The sequence below is a fragment of the Podarcis vaucheri genome (genome assembly GCF_965113315.1).
Source record: "Podarcis vaucheri genome assembly, chromosome: 14".
NCBI lineage: Eukaryota > Metazoa > Chordata > Lepidosauria > Squamata > Lacertidae > Podarcis > Podarcis vaucheri.
In genome coordinates, this window is record NC_138752.1 from 33158557 (window position 1) to 33175715 (window position 17159).

The 17159-nt window shown below is 46.5% G+C and overlaps 1 protein-coding gene across 6 annotated transcripts in view; it reads left to right on the top strand.

Moving 5' to 3' along the window:
• The first annotated feature begins 2292 nt into the window (after nt 1-2292).
• The window catches only part of USP7 (ubiquitin specific peptidase 7), an 83217-nt gene continuing 68350 nt past the window's right edge, over nt 2293-17159 (top strand). For 3 of the 6 annotated variants that reach the window (XM_082199056.1, XM_082199053.1, XM_082199054.1), the window contains exons 1-2: nt 2293-2438; nt 7392-7492. Coding sequence is in view for 4 of the 6 variants with exons in the window: in XM_082199053.1 (XP_082055179.1) it covers nt 7426-7492 (67 nt within the window). In the remaining 2 variants the exon portion in view is untranslated. Of the gene's footprint in view, nt 2439-7391; nt 7493-13222; nt 14348-17159 lie in introns of those variants that run through there. The other 3 variants (XM_082199058.1, XM_082199059.1, XM_082199055.1) reach the window with 2 other exon arrangements.

A 17159-nucleotide genomic window follows, 5' to 3' on the forward strand; every position in this document is an offset into this window, starting at 1 on the left:
CAGATGGTATTAAGATGTATAAGACTGAATCAGATAAGTGCTGGAAATGCAAAGAGGTGGAGGGAACGTTCTTTCATATGTGATGGGCTTTTAAAAGGGTAAAAGAGTATTGGGAAAAGATCCATAATGAATTGGGGGGAAAATGTTTAAAAGTACTTTCCCAAAAAAACCCAGAGTCCTTTCTGCTGGGTATAATCCAGACTGAAATTCCCAGGTGTCATAAAAGGTTATTTATGTATGCTACTACTGCGGCCCGTGTTTTGTTAGCCCCAAAGTGGAAAACAAGTGAGGTTCCAACCAAAGAAGAATGGCAACTTAAGTTGACAGAATATGCACAACTTGCAGACATAACATATAGAATAAGAGAACAAGAAGAACATACATTTAAAGAAGATTGTAAAACGTTTATTGAATATATTGGAAATAATTGTGTACAGCTGAAAACGCTGACAGCATTAAGATAAATTCGACAGTGTAAATAAGTTTTGATGGATGGAATAATGGAATACTGAATGGTATAGTTTTTGTAAAATATGCAAGAATTTATGACATGTAAAATGAACCATGGAAAGAGAGGAAGCAAAGTCATTGATATCTTAAAGACATAAAATCAGTGTTAAGCTAAAAACCAAATTAAAACATGTCAGCAATCTACATATCTGGATAGGCTTGCAGAAACAATAATGTTTTAGGCCAGTGTTTCCCAACCTTTTTTGGGCAAAGGCACACTTGTTTCATGAAAAAAATCTTGAGGCACACCACGTTACAGCCTCGTGACGTCAGCGCGCAGCGTCACGCCGGGAGGGACGCACGAAGGAGGGGGGGAGGGCGAGCGGAGGCAGCGGCGAGCCCCGTTCCTCCCCATCCGCCCCTTTCCGTGCAAGGAGCGCGAACAGGTGTGAGAAGGGGGTCAAACCTGCGGGCCGGCGCCGGGGAACCTCCAAGCTTTGGGGGTGGGGGGGAGGAGGCAGCAAAGCGAGGCAGGAAGGAGAGCGCGGCTTGGCTGGGTGAGCTTTGGCAGGGGCAGGGAATGAGAGCCGCGAGGCGTGCACTGCGGACGGAGGCGCTGCCCGCCGAGCTCGCAAGCAGCCAGGCAGGCAGACTGCGAGAGCCCCGCGCTGGGCGGCCTCTCCTCGCCGCCGCCGCCCCGCCTCTCGCCGCCCGACTCGCCCGCCTCCCTCCGGGGACGGCGCCCCAATCGAAAATTTGACTTAAAAAAAAAAATCTTTCGAATTTTTTAATTTTTCCCACGGCACACCAGGCATCATCTCGCGGCACACTAGTGTGCCGCGGAACAGTGGTTGAAAAACACTGTTTTAGGCAACAAAAAAAAGTACAGGGAAGGCACCTGCCTGATGTTATTAGGCAGGGAGTTCTAAAGTATGGGTGCTGCCACACTAAGAGATAAACTCTATGTCCATAAACTCTACGGACATTGTTAAACTGAATGTGTGGAGGTTGGAATTGGAAATAGAAAGTGTGGTCCTGTTCTCGCTGTCCCCATCCAGTACAAAGTTCAATATTACAAAACTATGTAGTTCCTACTTCTTTGGACTTTACAAACACACATACTGTATATAAGTAATAAAAATACCTAAAATGCAGATCTACAATAAAGCAGCAATCAAAATTGTCCCCATAAACCCTGTAACAAATGTTGGCAAATGTCTTTCCAAAAATTGCTAGAATTTTAGCATTTCAAGTCCTATTCCCATCACAGAGGTACAATTACTTGAGTGGTTCAACAGTGAATACCTCCTCACAGAGACCTGTGGGAACTGTAGTTCTCTGAGCGGGATGGGGTCTCCTAACAACTCTCAGCACCCTCAGCAAAACTACAGTTCCCAAGGACTCTTTGGGGAAAGCCACGGCTGTTTATATTGGTATGATACTGCTTTAAGCGTACAGTGCCGATGCAACCTAGGATGGTTGGATTCCACATGCAGAATCTGGGGACGCCACCTTATCCTTCATTTCAGGCAGCAAAATGTGCTGGAGTGGCCCCATGAATTTATGTTGGACCCAGGGCAAGTATTCAGTGAATAATAGCCGGAAATATCTAGCAAAATTTTAGACTTCACAGTTTGCAAGGGAGAATTCTAAGGAGGAAGGCTTCATGAGCCATTTCTTCATATTTTGACCCCCTGGATGCTATAGTACATGCATGCATGCACACACACACATGCATATATCTTCCCTACTGTCTGTTGCCATGCTCAGCATTCTGTTTACCACACTTTCCCTTTCTTAGCTGTGCCACAGCCAATGGGGAGGCAGGGCTGTGTGCTGAACATTCCGCCACATTTGTGCAGATTCCAATTTCAGAACACTGGTGGCTCACTCACCTGGGTACCTTTTCCAACTCACTTCAGCCAGCACCGAGACAGCAGTTGTAGAGGATCCTTGACCCCACAGCCTCCCAAGTCTTTATATTCCAGGTACATGTAGATCATCAAGTCAAAGCTCTGGGACAGGGATGGGAAACTCCAGCTCCCATCAGCCCCAGCAAGTCTGGGGTGGTGGAAGTTGTAGTCCAACAGCGATTGGAGGTTAAGCATCCAGGCATTACACAAATTGAAATGTATTTTTTTAATGATATTTATTGGGAATTTAAAGTTACATAAGAAAAAAAGAAAAAGGAAAAGCAAGAAAAAAGAGATTAAACAATACAAATCAATAAAAAGAGAATAAAAAGTACAAAGCATACAATACACTAAAATCAAAAACAAGAGCAAGAGAATAAATTTAAAAACAAATCCAGTATTCCCATATCCTTATCTTCATTAACTTGTTTCATCGACCTCCTCACACCTCCCTTTTTTGTATTCTAATTATTAATTATCTCAGCAAATCCTTTCCATCTTTCACTGTATTCTGTCCTTTAGTTGTCTTAATTTATTTTAGCCTTATCTTGCCATTTAAAAAAATCCTTAGAACTTAAAAACTTATTTATACATAACTCCTTATAACATTTCTACTAAAGCCTAATAGTTTCCTTCCAAGATTTTCCTAACAGTCATTAATTTTACAATATTTCTCTAAATGAATTTTTAAACTTTCTTCCAATCTTCAGCCACCGTCTCTTCTTCCTGGTCTCGGGATCTGTCAGTCCTTTCTGTCTGTTCCATCTAGTCCATCAACCTGGTAATCTTATGTCCGAGGCTCTTAACTCTTTTCCATGTCCCTTCTGCAGATCTTCTTCATAATTGTACCTGCACTTTACTTTGCCTTCTGCTGGTCTTGTACTTAATTTCCTTCCTTTGTTTCTGAGGAGTAGATCTCGGGGGAACCACCTAAGAATGTCTTTATCCCTTCTCGACCGGTCAGCCCATTCTCCATGGTTAGCACTAAAATCCAAAAAATATTCCAAAGCTGAGGGCCTCAACCCACTCCAATCTCCAACTGGCCCAAAACCAAATCCCAAAAGTCAGGACATCCCTGCATAGGAGGATATGACCAACTTGCCAACTTGCCATCTCCAGTCCTGACAGGACTTCGTCTCTCCAAATCTGACTCACTCCAGATTCAGTCATCAGAAACGACAGGTTATGTTCCTGCAAGGCCGCATCTCTCTCAACTTGTATTACTTGGGGTTCAACAACAACCTCCTCCTTTGTCTTCTCCGCAGCTTGCCCTGTCAGGGCAGATTCCTGGGTCAGTTCTTGAGCAGGTTCTATATCAGCGTTCACTGTTTGACCGAAGTTATCAATTGCTGTAGTCATCAAATCCATCTTCGCATGAAGCTGCTCCAACAAAGCACTTGTCCTGCACAAAGCGGACACTAAGGCTTCCTGTGTCAACATTCTTGTCCAAGGTCAATGTCTGTTTCTCACGATCCTTAATCTCTACAGGTCCACTCCAACAACAGTTCAAAAGCTCCCTCTAGAGGAAACAATTTCAATTTGTATCCATCCTTTTACAAGCAGATGCAGCAACAAAATTGCTTTCGTTTTTCAAATCTTTGTTCCTTTTTAGAGCAAAAGGAAACATTGGAGTCAATATGTTTCTCTTATTTGACTATCGGTCAACATACGTTATTATTCACAGTCAATGAACTTTCCCAAAACGTCTATTTTTTACAGCCCGTTCCCAGGTTCAAGACGATAGAAATTTATCTTTCTTTACTCCCTCTCCTGCAGGCTTGAACAATTTAAGATTCCCCCCCTCTTCTCCTGCTTCCAAGGGTTTTTTTGTAATTTTAACCGATGGAAATTTAGTCCTTTGCAGATAACTTTCCAGACTTTAGCTTGCAATGTCTTTGCTTCAAACTATTTACAAAAGCGGAAGCCGGACTTCCTGTTTAGACCTTCCCGCTCTGGTGCCAAATTACGAAGTTTAATAATCCAATTTTCCGTTCTACTCACGGGTACTTGTTTAGAGTCCAACTGTCCACAGGAAAAAAGTCAGCGCTCTCCGACAACAGCAATGCGGCTTCACTCCGTGAAAAGAGCAATCGATTCGAAGCACCGCGCCACTCACCCCACGTCGCTCCGGATCCCCGTAGCCAGGTTTCCCCGCGAGTAGGGGAGGCGCAAAAGGTGCCAGCCGAATCCCAGGTCCACAGGCTTCTCCCGCCTGTGGTTTTTGATGGGTCTCCGCCTCGCCGTGGCAGCACAAATTGAAATGTACAGGGCTGAGAAGCCTTTTTTCAGCATGAAGGCCACATTATCTTCTAAGCAGCCTTCTGGGGCCCACATGCTGGTGGTAGGTACGACGAGAGGCAAAATTGGAAGTGGCAATGTTTCTATGCATTACAAATCCCTCTCTACCCTTCATCCAGTTTCAGTGGAGGCTGGTCCATTAATAATAATAATAATAATAATAATAATAATAATAATAATAATAATAATAATAATTTGTACCTCGCCCATCTGGCTGGGCTTCCCCAGCCACTCTGGGCAGCTTCCAACAAAGATTGTTGGAATGTCACACATTAAAAACTTCCCTGAGCAGGGCTGCCTTCAGATGTCTTCTAAATGTCAGCTACGGTAGTCATTTATCTCTTTGACATCTGGTGGGAGGGCGTTCCACAGGGCGGGTGCTACTGCCCAAAAGGCCCTGTGCCTGGTTCCCTGTAGCTTTGCTTCTCGCAGTAAGGGAACCACCAGAAGGCCCTCAGCGCTGGACCTCAGTGTCCGGGCAGAACGATGGGGGTGAGATAGGCTCCCTTCAGATATACTGGGCCCAGGCTGTTTAGGGCTTTAAAGGTCAACACCAACACTTTGAATTGTGCTCAGAAACGTACTGGGAGCCAATGTAGGTCTTTCAGGACTGGTGTAATATGGTCTTGGCTGCTGCCCCCAGTCACCAGTCTAGCTGCCGCATTCTGGATTAGTTGTAGTTTCCGGCTCACCTTCAAAGGTAGCCCCACGTAGAGCGCATTGCAGTAGTCCAAGTGGGAGATAACCAGAGCATGCATTAGGGTAAACTGGGCACAAGAGGAACAGCCTGCCTTCAGCCCTCACCTTCCTTCCTTGCTCACAATTAGTCCCAGGAGTGGCACTGCCTGTGTCAGCTTCCTCCTCCTTACAATCCCTCTGCACCATACATTTAAAGCAATATCATACCAGTTTAAACAGTCACAACTTTCCCCAAAGATTCCTGGGAACTGTAGTTTGGTCCGGGTACTGAGAGTTGCTAGGGGATCCCCTATTCTCTGCACAGAATTTCCAGAGTGCTTTAACTGTCAATTCCTCTCTCTCAAGGAACTCAGGGAATTGTAACTCTGTGGGTGGAATAGGGGTCTCCTAAGGACGATCTGTACCCCTGAAAATACAACAGTGCGTGGCATTCTTTACAAGAAGCCATGACTTCCTGAAGTTGAATGATTCTGTTCTAAATGCATAGTGCAGATGAGGCCTTAGTCTCAGTGCCATCCAGATAGAATTAAGCAGGGAGGAAGATGGGGACAAAGCTAGAATTAGCTGGTCCTGCTTGCAATTGGCTCTGGGTCTACTTGCTGTTGGGTTTCTTGCCTTCGGCCCCCCCAGCCGCAACTATCAAGTTTAGCAATTTTATGCCGGAGTCCCCTTTTAAAGATGCTGTCTGATCAAAGGACACTAGAAACAAGAGCGTATTTCTGGACATAAATGTGACGTCAACCCAGAAAGATAACCTGCATCTCTGATAACACTCGACTACATATTCCATCCTCAGTGTTCTGTAACTGCCACCTTGGCTAGAATGCCCTTTGATTCACATCCACATGGCTGAATAAGGCAAAAGCCAAAACATTTTACTTTAAGACTTTAATCTGTTTCTTAATTTATTTAATTTAATCTACCGTATTTATATCACACACACAAAAATTCCTGTCAAGATGAAATTAGTTAAGATTAACCATAAGAATCAGAGCAAAAACTCGCTTAAAATGCCTGTTGAATTTTATCACAAATGAGACCAGGCAAATACTTTCCCTTCCTAAATTTGAAATGGGTCTTCGAGACTTCAAGGAAAATTGGATGGAGGCTAATTTAGATTGTTGTTGTTGCTGCTGTTGTTGATGCACTGGCTTTTATGTATGGGTTTGGATATTTTAATTGTGTTGGGTTTATGGATTGATATTCATACATGGTTGTAAACTTTGAGGGACAACCTAAAAGCCAAAAGCAAACCAACAAAGCGCTTCAAAGTTGGAGCCAGCTTGGTTACTATTCCTTCAGCCTTTTTTTAAAAAAAAAAAAAGTTTCTCAAACATGTATTAAATATAAAGTTTCAGCTTTCAAATATAGAAGACCCTAAAGATTGGCTGTAGCTTATTGGCATGCAGAAGGTCTGTGTTCTATCCCTGGAATCTCCAGGTGGGACTGGAAAAGCCTCCTGAAAGTCCATGTCAGTCTGTGTAGACCAGGCATAGGCAAACTCAGCCCTCCAGATGTTTTGGGACTACAATTCCCATCATCCTTGACCACTGGTCCTGCTAGATAGGGATCATGGGAGTTATAGGCCAAAAACATCTGGAGGGCCGAGTTTTCCTATGCCTGGTGTAGACAATATTGAGCTAGATGGACTGACTCAGTTGAAAGTAGCTTCCCGTGTATCTACTTTACGGAATATGTGGATGCTCTGACACCTGAGGCCACTCTGATAGAAAAGTATCATTTGTTTCATAGCGTGCCTTTCCTCCCAAAGGAGCCCAGGGCAGCAGTATTTGGTACTGGATTATCAGGTTTATCAAATCTGAAATATTCCACCAACATCAGAAAGGTACATTGCAGACACCACCATCTCCTCCTCCTCGTGCTCTGCAAAGCATCACGGACATCAAAAGTGCTATGTGAATAAGGCCTTCACAGTAATTCATACTGGGGGAAATTGAGAAGAAAGAACTCCATTTTAGTATATGCTCTTAATACATGCCATGCCCTGTATTTTGTTTTTAAATATTGCAGGGGAATTTGTGGAGGACAAGGTTATTACATACTCATGTTTGGGAAGTTAATCCATTCAGCCCTTTCTGCAGATGACTGGGACCTTAGGAGGCTATTCTCAAGTAAGTCGTGCATGATGAAAGACTTCCACAAAGAAACCTGGGAACTGTAGTTTGGTGAAGGTATTGGAGATCACTAGGCTCCCATTCCAAAATAAGGGAAGAGAAGCAATGACTGTTAAACCAGTTCAATTATTATTGTTATTGTTTATTATATAGTTTACATCTACGGAACAGAGATATCTCACAGTCCCAAGAAATTAAGAAAATGAAGACTGGTTTCCAAGACCCAGTGCCTTTTCTTTCTTAAAAAAATGTTTAGGGGTACTCTCATTTTCCTACTCATATTGAAATGCTGATCCTCAATGAGGCCAATCTTAGATTCACAAAATGTTTAGGAGTACGTATGCGTACCCCTGCATCCCCCCATAAAAAAAGCACTGCCAAGACCCATGGGGGGAAAGCCAGATTTTGAAGGTTTATAAAACATTCATTCCATCCCTCTGGTTTTATTGTGTTACGATAATAAGCAGGGTGTAAATATATTTCAGTTTAAACAATTTCTTTTAAAAAACAGAATAGTAATCAACAAAAAGCCCTTGAGTACAAGAATAGTTTAGAAATATGTTATGACTAGGTTGCCCACAAAGGCAAAAAAATTCAGGCAACATATTTATGGTGACATCAAGTGAGGCAAATTGCACTTTTGGCTTCACAAGAGCTATCAGTGAAATAATGCAACATCTGCCTTTCAATCAAGTCTAATGTAAACAAATCTGCATACTGACAAAACCAAAGCATAGCCAGCTTTTTAAGATACCGAGGATTGTAGAATTCAATTTACAGTTACCACATACAGTATATTTTTGGAAAAATAAATATATTAAGTACTGTATGCAATGACACACCAGAATCAGTGCAATTTCACTCCTTGAAACTGATCACCAGTTACTCAGTTACAGAGCAGTCCTTACATGCAGTTACTTGAAAGTTACTCACATTGAACTCAGTAAAACACTTTCTAGCAATCCCAGTTAGGATCGGATTGATTAATCCTTGAAATTAGTAGATATGAATAACCTATTCCTATCAATGTCAGTGGGTTTACTTTGGGTAAAACTTAATTCGATATGTCCTACTGGGAGTATCCAAGCAGATGCATAAAGGCCCCAATCCACTTTCTCCCCTCTGAATCTGTCAAGTGAGAGCTGTGTGTTCCCAAAATTCCGAAGTAAGGTGTGTGGCTACCACAGAATCTTTTCCAGAGACGCAGGAATTATTTAAATCTTTTCTTGGGAATATTTGCGGACTCTTACATTGCTATCCTTTAGGCACCAGGAATTGTCCCCAACAAATTTCTACTCAGAGCCAATAGAAACTACTAGACTTAAATTAGTCATGTCCATGCATTTAAATGGGTCTTCTTTGAGTAGAACTTAGCTCCTGTAGAAGTTAGCTGGAGACAACCTCATGTAAAGTCCAGAGTGCATTTTTAAAAAATAATTATCGGTTCTAGGTGTTGTTTTAAGCTTGCTGTTGCTTGTTTTGCCTTTTGTAGTTTTTAGTCTAGTTTTTATTCTGCTTTTGCTATGTAAATTGTATTGGGGGTACTTTTCAAAAAGCTTGACAAATAAAGCTTGCAAATAAGAGAAGCATCAAAGCTGGAGTGCCACCACCAAGTACCTTGAGACAGTCTTGGAAGCGTACTGGCAGCAGTGCAGCTCTTTCAGAATTAGTGTTACGTGCTGGCAATAAGCCAGGTAAATGTCCTGCAAATTTTAAAAAAACGAAAAAGGGGAGGAGAGTATGCTGGAAGCTATGGGGTAGAAACTGCAACTCTCTGCAGCTGTTCCTTTGCCCAAGATCATCAACATCACCTTCTCATAAGCACTGGCTGTTTGCCACAGGGTTCTTTCAGATTTTAGCAAAGCTATCACTTTGGGGGTTTTGTGTGTGAGGAGTTGCACAACCTTTCATGACACAGAAGTCTGTGGCTGTATCTCCATCAAATCTATAGTAAAACGTATGCATGAATGCTAGGGGTCTACAAATCTTAGCTTAACTTGGTAACCAGCCAAATTTGTTTGTGCCATGATCCTACCCTCCCTTTCAAGAAGGAGAGAACGGGGGTCTTCTGGCATTCCCCTGAGCTCAAGACCCAGCACAACTGTCAATAGCAAGCTCCTTCCCTTCATTTGCAAAAAAAGAGGAGGAGGGGAATCCCCATAAGGCCAAAGCTCAGATATTAAAAGTAAAGCATGAAGTCTTCCAACAGCTCTCCAAGTAACTTTGGGATTCAACGCGGCATCAGGGGAAAGGTCCTTGCATTTCTCTTGTGCTTCTGAAGCAAGCCCGGTATTGCAAAGTTCTCATGTTCTTCCAGGCCTAAGAGGCCAGGGGCTCTCCTTGAAGTGGGATGTGGTAGGGTTGGCCTGTGGTCTAAGGCACTGGATTTAAGCTCATCATTCTGACTGCATATGGATGGTGTTAGTGGTAGAAAACATGCTCTACACTCATTAAAGTCCCAGGTTCAATCCCCGGTGTCTCCACAGAAGGCTGGAAAAGACTCCTGTCTGAAATCCTGACAAGCTGTTGCCAGCTAGTATAGACAATAGATGGACAAATGGTCTGACTCTCTATAAAGCAGCTTTTTTTCTATTTATGTAAAAGTTGTCCTCACCAGCGGTGACGTGGCAAGTGTATTTGTGAATCCTTGCTAAAGGATTAGGGCTATTTCTTCCCATGAGCTCTCTGGAACTGCATTAGATGTTAAATTCTGTTGTGAGATTTCTGAGACCTGTTCCACAGAATTATGAAGCTGAAGATTATAAATTATCTGTGGCACTTTTATAGCGCATATCTACTCAGAAGGAAGCTGGGGCTTACCTAACAGTTAAGCCTCATTCAACCAGTGGAGGTTTCTTCTGAGTTGGAATGCAAACTATTGAATTGTTAAAATGAGCTGTCATCTCTGCCTGCTGCAATCCCTATCTATAATATCTCATTTTGTTCAACCTCTCTTTTTCCTTACTTCCCCAGTTCTCCTTACTCTTCCCTGTTCTACCTGATAAAAAAAATAGGGGGCAACACATGTGCTGTTTTTTCATATGTTTCTTAGTCTTGAGCACCATAAAGATCAACAAATTTATAATGACATCAGTTTCCCCATCCAGAATTCACTCCGTCCACTCTAGTTCATGGTTTTTTTGCAATAATTATTAAGAGTTCGACTTTAAGGCAGATAGGAGTCTGTGACCCTCCAAACCAAATCTTTTTCCATATCAACCTGACTTCGTTTTGACATCAGATGAGGTCTCTACACGTGATGACATACCTGGTGTGAGGGCCCAGGAAGGTTTTCAGTGGTGGCTCTTTGCATGTGGAATTCTCTTCCTATTGAGGTGCAACAAACCTCATCTCTTTATAGCTTCAGGCAAATAGTCATGATGCATCTTAGAAAGAGGAAAGGCTGCTCCTATTAGTAATTGTGATTCAGTGATTTGTTGTGTTTTTTAATGCTGTTTTTATTGTTGTTATGCATTCTTATCTCCCTGGTTTTATTGCAAACTGCCATGTGGCCGGTTCAAAGGGTGATACTTAAATTATCCAAACAAATAAATAATCTCTGGAGTTGAAGGGAGTCCTACAACATCTGCAGGGAAGCAGATTCCCAATGTTAAGATGCTAGAAGCCTCTGAGATGTTTTTGCTGCAGCAGAGGGACTTGGCTTGCTCTCTGGAAACAGCACTTAAGAGCAACATCTTAGAGAAAGCACTCCCCTGCTGTGAAAGAGACTCCAAGATAAATCTCTGGTGTGACTGGGAAAGATCCATCTGAAACTCTGGAGAGCGTCTTGGAGTAATGCTCTGACTTCTATGTTCTTCCTTCTCTGCATCATACCTTGCCACCACAAGCCATCGCCCACTCCCTTCTCTTCAAAGAGGACCTTGGGGCTATTGTCCTGCTCTTCACATATCCCACAAAGTTTTCCTTCATTTTTATCTCTCATATAATATCCCTACCCATCTTCAGTTTCTTTCATTACAACCTCCTTAAATCTCCTGATGGTGGCGCTCTCTTCCCACCTCCCCAACACTACCCTCTCTATGCTCTTTCCCACACTAGAGTCTCATAGCCCCCTTCTTAACTCCCGAATCAACTTCCCCAGTCCCTGTTTGAACCACACCACTCCACTATTTCCTGGTACCTCCACCAGCCCCCAGCTTCCTTTTTTACATCTCCTTCCACTTGATTCTCCTTATCAAGATTGCCCTAAGTGGGCGAAGGCCGCAGTCACACCATACATTTAAAGCGCTATTATTCCACTTTAAACTGTCATGGCCTTCCCCCAAAGAATTCTGGGAGCTGTGGTTTGTTAAGGGCACAGTTTCATGTGATTGTTAAACCACTCTGAAAAGTGTAGCCCCATCTGGGGAATACCCACTCTCAGCACTCTTAACAAACTACAGCTCCTAGAATTCTTGGGGGGGGGGAGGGGAGAAACCATGACTGTTTAAAGTAGTATCATCGAGCTTTAAATGTGTGGTGTGAATGTGACCTACCTCCTCCAAACCTTCCCCTTATACCTCTCCCACAACTGACTTCCCCTCCTTTCACATTCCAAACATTTCATCAGTCTTACACTGCTTCAACAGAACCCCCACCTTACCATTCTTCTCTGTCCTCTGGCATGCTTTCTGCCCTGGCCATCTTCCACATTCCTCCAGCTCCTCACACCTGACTGTTGCCCCTTTCTTCAAGGGTCTCTCATTTGCATCTCTCTGTACTCTATTTTTCTCACATCCTCCCCACCCAGCAACTTCCCATTCTTCCGCTCCCTCGGGTACGCCCCCACCAGTCCTCCCTGCTCTCCCCACCCTTACCTCCCATTTCAATTTTGCCCACTGCCAGGCACCCCTGCCCCCAACCCTCCAAATACAGTGGTGCCTCGCAAGACGAAAAGAATCCTCTTCGTCTAGCAGTTTTTTTGTCTTGCGAAGCAAGCCCATGGACGGATTAGCGGCTTTTAGCGGCTTAGAAAAAGGGGGGAGGAAAAAACCCCCGCAGGAACTCGCAAGACATTTTCGTCTTGCGAAGCAAGCCCATAGGAGATTCGTTTTGCGAAGCACCTCCAAAACGGAAAACTCTTTCGTCTAGCGAGTTTCCCGTCTTGCGAGGCATTTGTCTTGCGGGGCACCACTGTAAACCCCAATTCCTTCCTGCTCTCCTTCATTCCTCCAAGACACCCACACCTCCCTCCCCCTCCCCCTCCCATTGCCATCTCCTCACTCCTCCACTAAGCACATCCCCAAGTACAGTACATCCTTAATGCCCGGTCGTAATGTTTCCAGGGTCCCCTTTGTTTTCATCTTGCACCTCCCCAACTTTTCGCATCCCCTTCCCTCCCTCTCCGAATTACACCCTTCCTACTCCCCTCCCCCCGCCGTAGGACCCTCTGCCTTTCATCTCTCTCTCCTCTACCCCCAACTTTCGCATTCCCTCCATCTCCCTCCTCTTCCAGTCTCACCCACCGCCAGCACCCTCTAAGTGCACTTCTCTTCCTTCCCACCTTCCCTAGTTTACCTCTACCCCCCTTGTTCCCACCCCCTCTTTCAATCTCACCCACAACCTCGAACCCCTCCTTCCCCCATACATCCCTCTTCCTTCCCAATCTCTCCGCCCTCCCCCATATTCTGCTCTCACTCTTTCCTTCCGACCCTCCCCCCGGGACAGCGTGTGGGTCGGTGCGTGTGTTGGGGGGGGTGGCGTTCCGCGCCCCGGCCGGCCTTCGCCTCAGTGGCTCCTCCTCCTCCTCTTCCCTTTCGCTGTGGCGGCGGTAGCTGCTGTTCCCGGGGCTGCCGCGGCGCTGCTCTCACTCTCTCTCCCTCCCGCTTCCTTCTTTCCTTCCTTCCTTCCGTCGTCCTGAGCTCGTCCCTCCCTCCCTCCCACTCTCTCGCTCACTATCCTCCTCCTCCCGGCCGTTGCAGGCCGAGCTGAAGCAGGCGAGGCGGAGCATCTCGTCCTCCGGTGCTGCTGCTGTTACCGCCGCGGCGGCCACCTCCTCCTCTTGCCCTCCCTGGCTAGCTCGCCAGCCACCCGGTCGGCCTTCTCTCTCTCCCTCCTCACGCCGCCGCGACACTCCGGCGGAGCCCCCATCCTCCATGCGGATGTGACATTTCGCGGCCGCCATTTTGAGAGGCAGCGAAGGCGGCGGAGGAGGAGCAGGCCCGACTCGCTCCCAACGCCGCCTGTCGCCGTCGAAGGAGCCCGCCCGCCTTGGCGCTGCCCGCGCCGCCGGGCCTCCCTCCTCACCGGAGCCGGCCCAGCCCGGGGGGAGGAGGAGGAGACCCAGCAGCAGCAGCAGCAGGGCCTAGACGTCGCCCTCCTCCTCCGCAGCCACCGCCGGACCGGGACTTTGCCTCAGCCTGCACCCGCTCTGAGGCGAGCTCGGCCCTCCATCCTCCTCCTTCCTCACTCCTCCTCCCACTTCCACCCCCGCCGCCATTGGGCGAATAGCCAGTAAATACGTGCGCGTCTCGCTGCCTCCCCCGGCGGCCGCCCGCTCCGTGCCCGCCGCCGGAGTTCAGCAGCAGCAGCAGCCCGAAGCCCAACAGCAGCAGCAGCAATTGCAGCCTCACCAGCTCCAGGCCGCGGAGCCGCCCCGCCGCCAGCCGTCTCAGCCCCAGTCTCTGCCTCAGCAGCTCCTGCCTTTCCAGCGCTCATCGCCGCTCGCCGCGGGGCCTCCGCAGCAGCTCCTGCCGCCGCCGCCTCCTCGCCCTCCTCCCTCAGCCAAGGCCCAGGCCGCCGAGCCTGAGCTCCCGCAGCCCGACATGAACCACCACCAGCAACAGCAACAACAGCAGCAGCAGAAGCCCGGGGAGCAGCAGCTGAGCGAGCCCGAGGACATGGAGATGGAAGGTAGGGGCAGGGGGTTTTGCGCTGTTTGTGTGTGGAGGCTGCAGCCTCCCCTGCTTCGCAGATTGCAGTCTGCATTTACTCCACCTTCCACACTTTCTTTCTGCGCCCCCATTTCTCCCTCCTTTCAGCATCCTCCCCCCACCCCCTCATCTCATGTGTCTTTTGCAATCCATTCCCACTCTCCTCCCTCCCCCCAGGACGGTGACTCCTCTGTTTTGGTTCTGCAGTTCCTCCACAGACACATACACCCGCCCCCCTCAACATCCTGGATGGCACTGGATGGTGGTAGTCCCTCTCCCCTCCCTCTTGTTTTTTAAACCTTCTTTGAAATAAATAATGAGCATACACCCCTGTTCTTCCCCTTATGATTTCTCCTTTTCCAACTATGTTCCCATCCTGGCACTTATTGCTTCCTGCACCCCTACTGCAGTCCCTCCCGCATATTGTATCTAGCTATCTTTTACTTCTCCTGCCGACCTTAGGGGCCTCACACTTTTTCTCAGCTTTTGTATCTTCTATTTTAAGTTTCTCTGCTTTCTTCAGCATCTCCCCCCATGCACCCTTTTCTCATACACTTAGATCCATGACCTCCGTTCCAAAGCCCCCAGATTCTGTGTTTCCCCTATACACTCACTTTTCCCAAACACTTTCCCCCTTTGCATACCTTGACTCTCTTCCTTATTTTCTTCTCCCTTGGCCCCTAATACTATGTAGGCTTTTGATTTCCTAACTTTATAGTACCCCCTCCCACAGTTTTCCCCTTCCTGGCATTATCTCAACTTTGTGAGAACTCCAGTCACTTTATCTTTCAAGCCTGCAGCTATCTCATCACTTTACTCTGCATGTGCCTCCACACAGTCTAATGCGATACTCCTGCAGCACCATATCCATGTTCTTATCCATGACATATCCGTGTAGTCATATTTTGATTCCTTTCAACTCTGTGCCTAAACTGCGCCTTCAGATCTTGCTTTCCAATTTCTCTTCCTTAGGCATATAAAAAAGCTTATACCTCTCTCTTCCAACTCAGTTGAATGTTGAAAGAGACACATCATCTCTGTATTCCATAGTTCTGCACCCATTTTACCCACCAACCTTTGGATTGCCTTGACCTTTACAGGTCTCCTGGTTCTGTGCTCTCTCCATTCTCAGTAATCCCTGCAGCATCTCCCTGCACAAGGCACTGCTTGGTCTTCTGGAAATACACCCTTAATTCCTCTCTATTCCTCATCCACTACAGGGACACGTATCTTAGTTCTGTGGCCTGCATCCTTTCCCTGTAGCCTTCCTTCCCCTTTAGGGCTGGGGCCTCCTTTTTGCCTCCTGCCCCACCGGCCATGCCTGCTTTTCCTTGAAGATACCGGGCAGATAAGGTTGCTGCTCCAGGTCCTATCCCACCAGCCGACTTGGAAAGAGCTTTTGGGAAATATAAGGGCTGGCTTTCTCCAGATCGGAGAGCCGCTTTCATTTGACTCGTGTGCGCCGTGAGGCCGAAGTTGAAAAGTTTTAGGAAGCCGGCGAAAAAGTGGGGGTGGCTGCTCTGGTTGTTTTCCAGGCTGGGGAACGGGGTGCGCGCGCCTCTGTGTATGCGAGCTGGTTTGGCGCTCTTGGGGCGGGGCGCGGGGCGGTGTCCCGGAGGCTTCTAAATTGGGGGTGGGGAGAGAAAAGAGGTGTTTCCCATAAAGAGAAAAACCGGGGGGAGGGGAGTTTGTCCCTGACTTTCGTGGAAGTTGGGAGTTCACTTCTTGTGGAGAGCTCTGGCGTCAACATTATGAGCAAAGCATCTTTCTCTAGAAGCAAAGCTTGAGAAAGCGGCGGACACTTCGGGTGCCCCAATATTGCTTCTTTGCAGGGCTCCGAGATCGGTTGACCTCGAGCAGGAGGTGCTTCTTTGCAGTGTATTTTGGGGGTGGGGGGGTGGAGAAGGAACGGTGTCGAACTGGTTCTGGCAATGGGGGGCCTCGGTGATATCCCTTTCCTTGGGACAGATCTCTGCGCTCAGGAATGCTGCTTTCTCCCCAATCTCCCCCTCCCCCGACTGTTGATTCCGGCAGCCGCTTGGCGTTTGGGTTTTTTCTTTCTTTCTAAAAGCTTCCAGCCCCCTTCTATTGTATCCTGCACACAGCCAGCCACGCGAGATGCTCGCCATTTTTAATTGGGCCACTGCTCTGCTCGTACTAGGGGTTATTTACAGAAAATACATTGGGATGGGGAAGGGCTCTCGATGCGGGACGAATCCTCTCTCTGGGTAATGCTCTTAAATATGTAGTCATAGGGCACTGACCCTGCTCAGTCATCCCAGGGTGGGGGAAGGAAGAAAACACTCCCAGGGATCATGCTCCAGGTCTTAAAGGTGCAGTCCTGTGCCGGTCTACCTGGGGCTCACTCCCATGTAATTGTGTATAAGATTGTAGCCATAGTGGTTTAAAATAAGGAAGGCTGCATCATATTTAGATATAAAAACAACAAAAAAGTTCTCTTTTCTTCTATGCAGAAAGTGCTAATGACTTCTTAGAAACAGTATTAAAACCCACCATCTATTCTCTCTATATCTTGATCAGTAACAAGATTAAAGACTTTGGGGATCAGAAAATCAAAAGCATCCCTGCAGAAAGGTGATCAAGATGTTGCTATCCTTAAGAATAATAAAAATATTCAGACTGGCTTCGGTGTTAGCCTAGAAGGTGATTAAACCATAAAAGTGCAGGGCGATTGGTTAAAATAGAGCTAAAATGTTGTCACTTTTGCTACTTATGGTAGAATTAAGATGGGATTGCCGTGGGCACTGTGAAAATAGCATGCTGAATTAGAT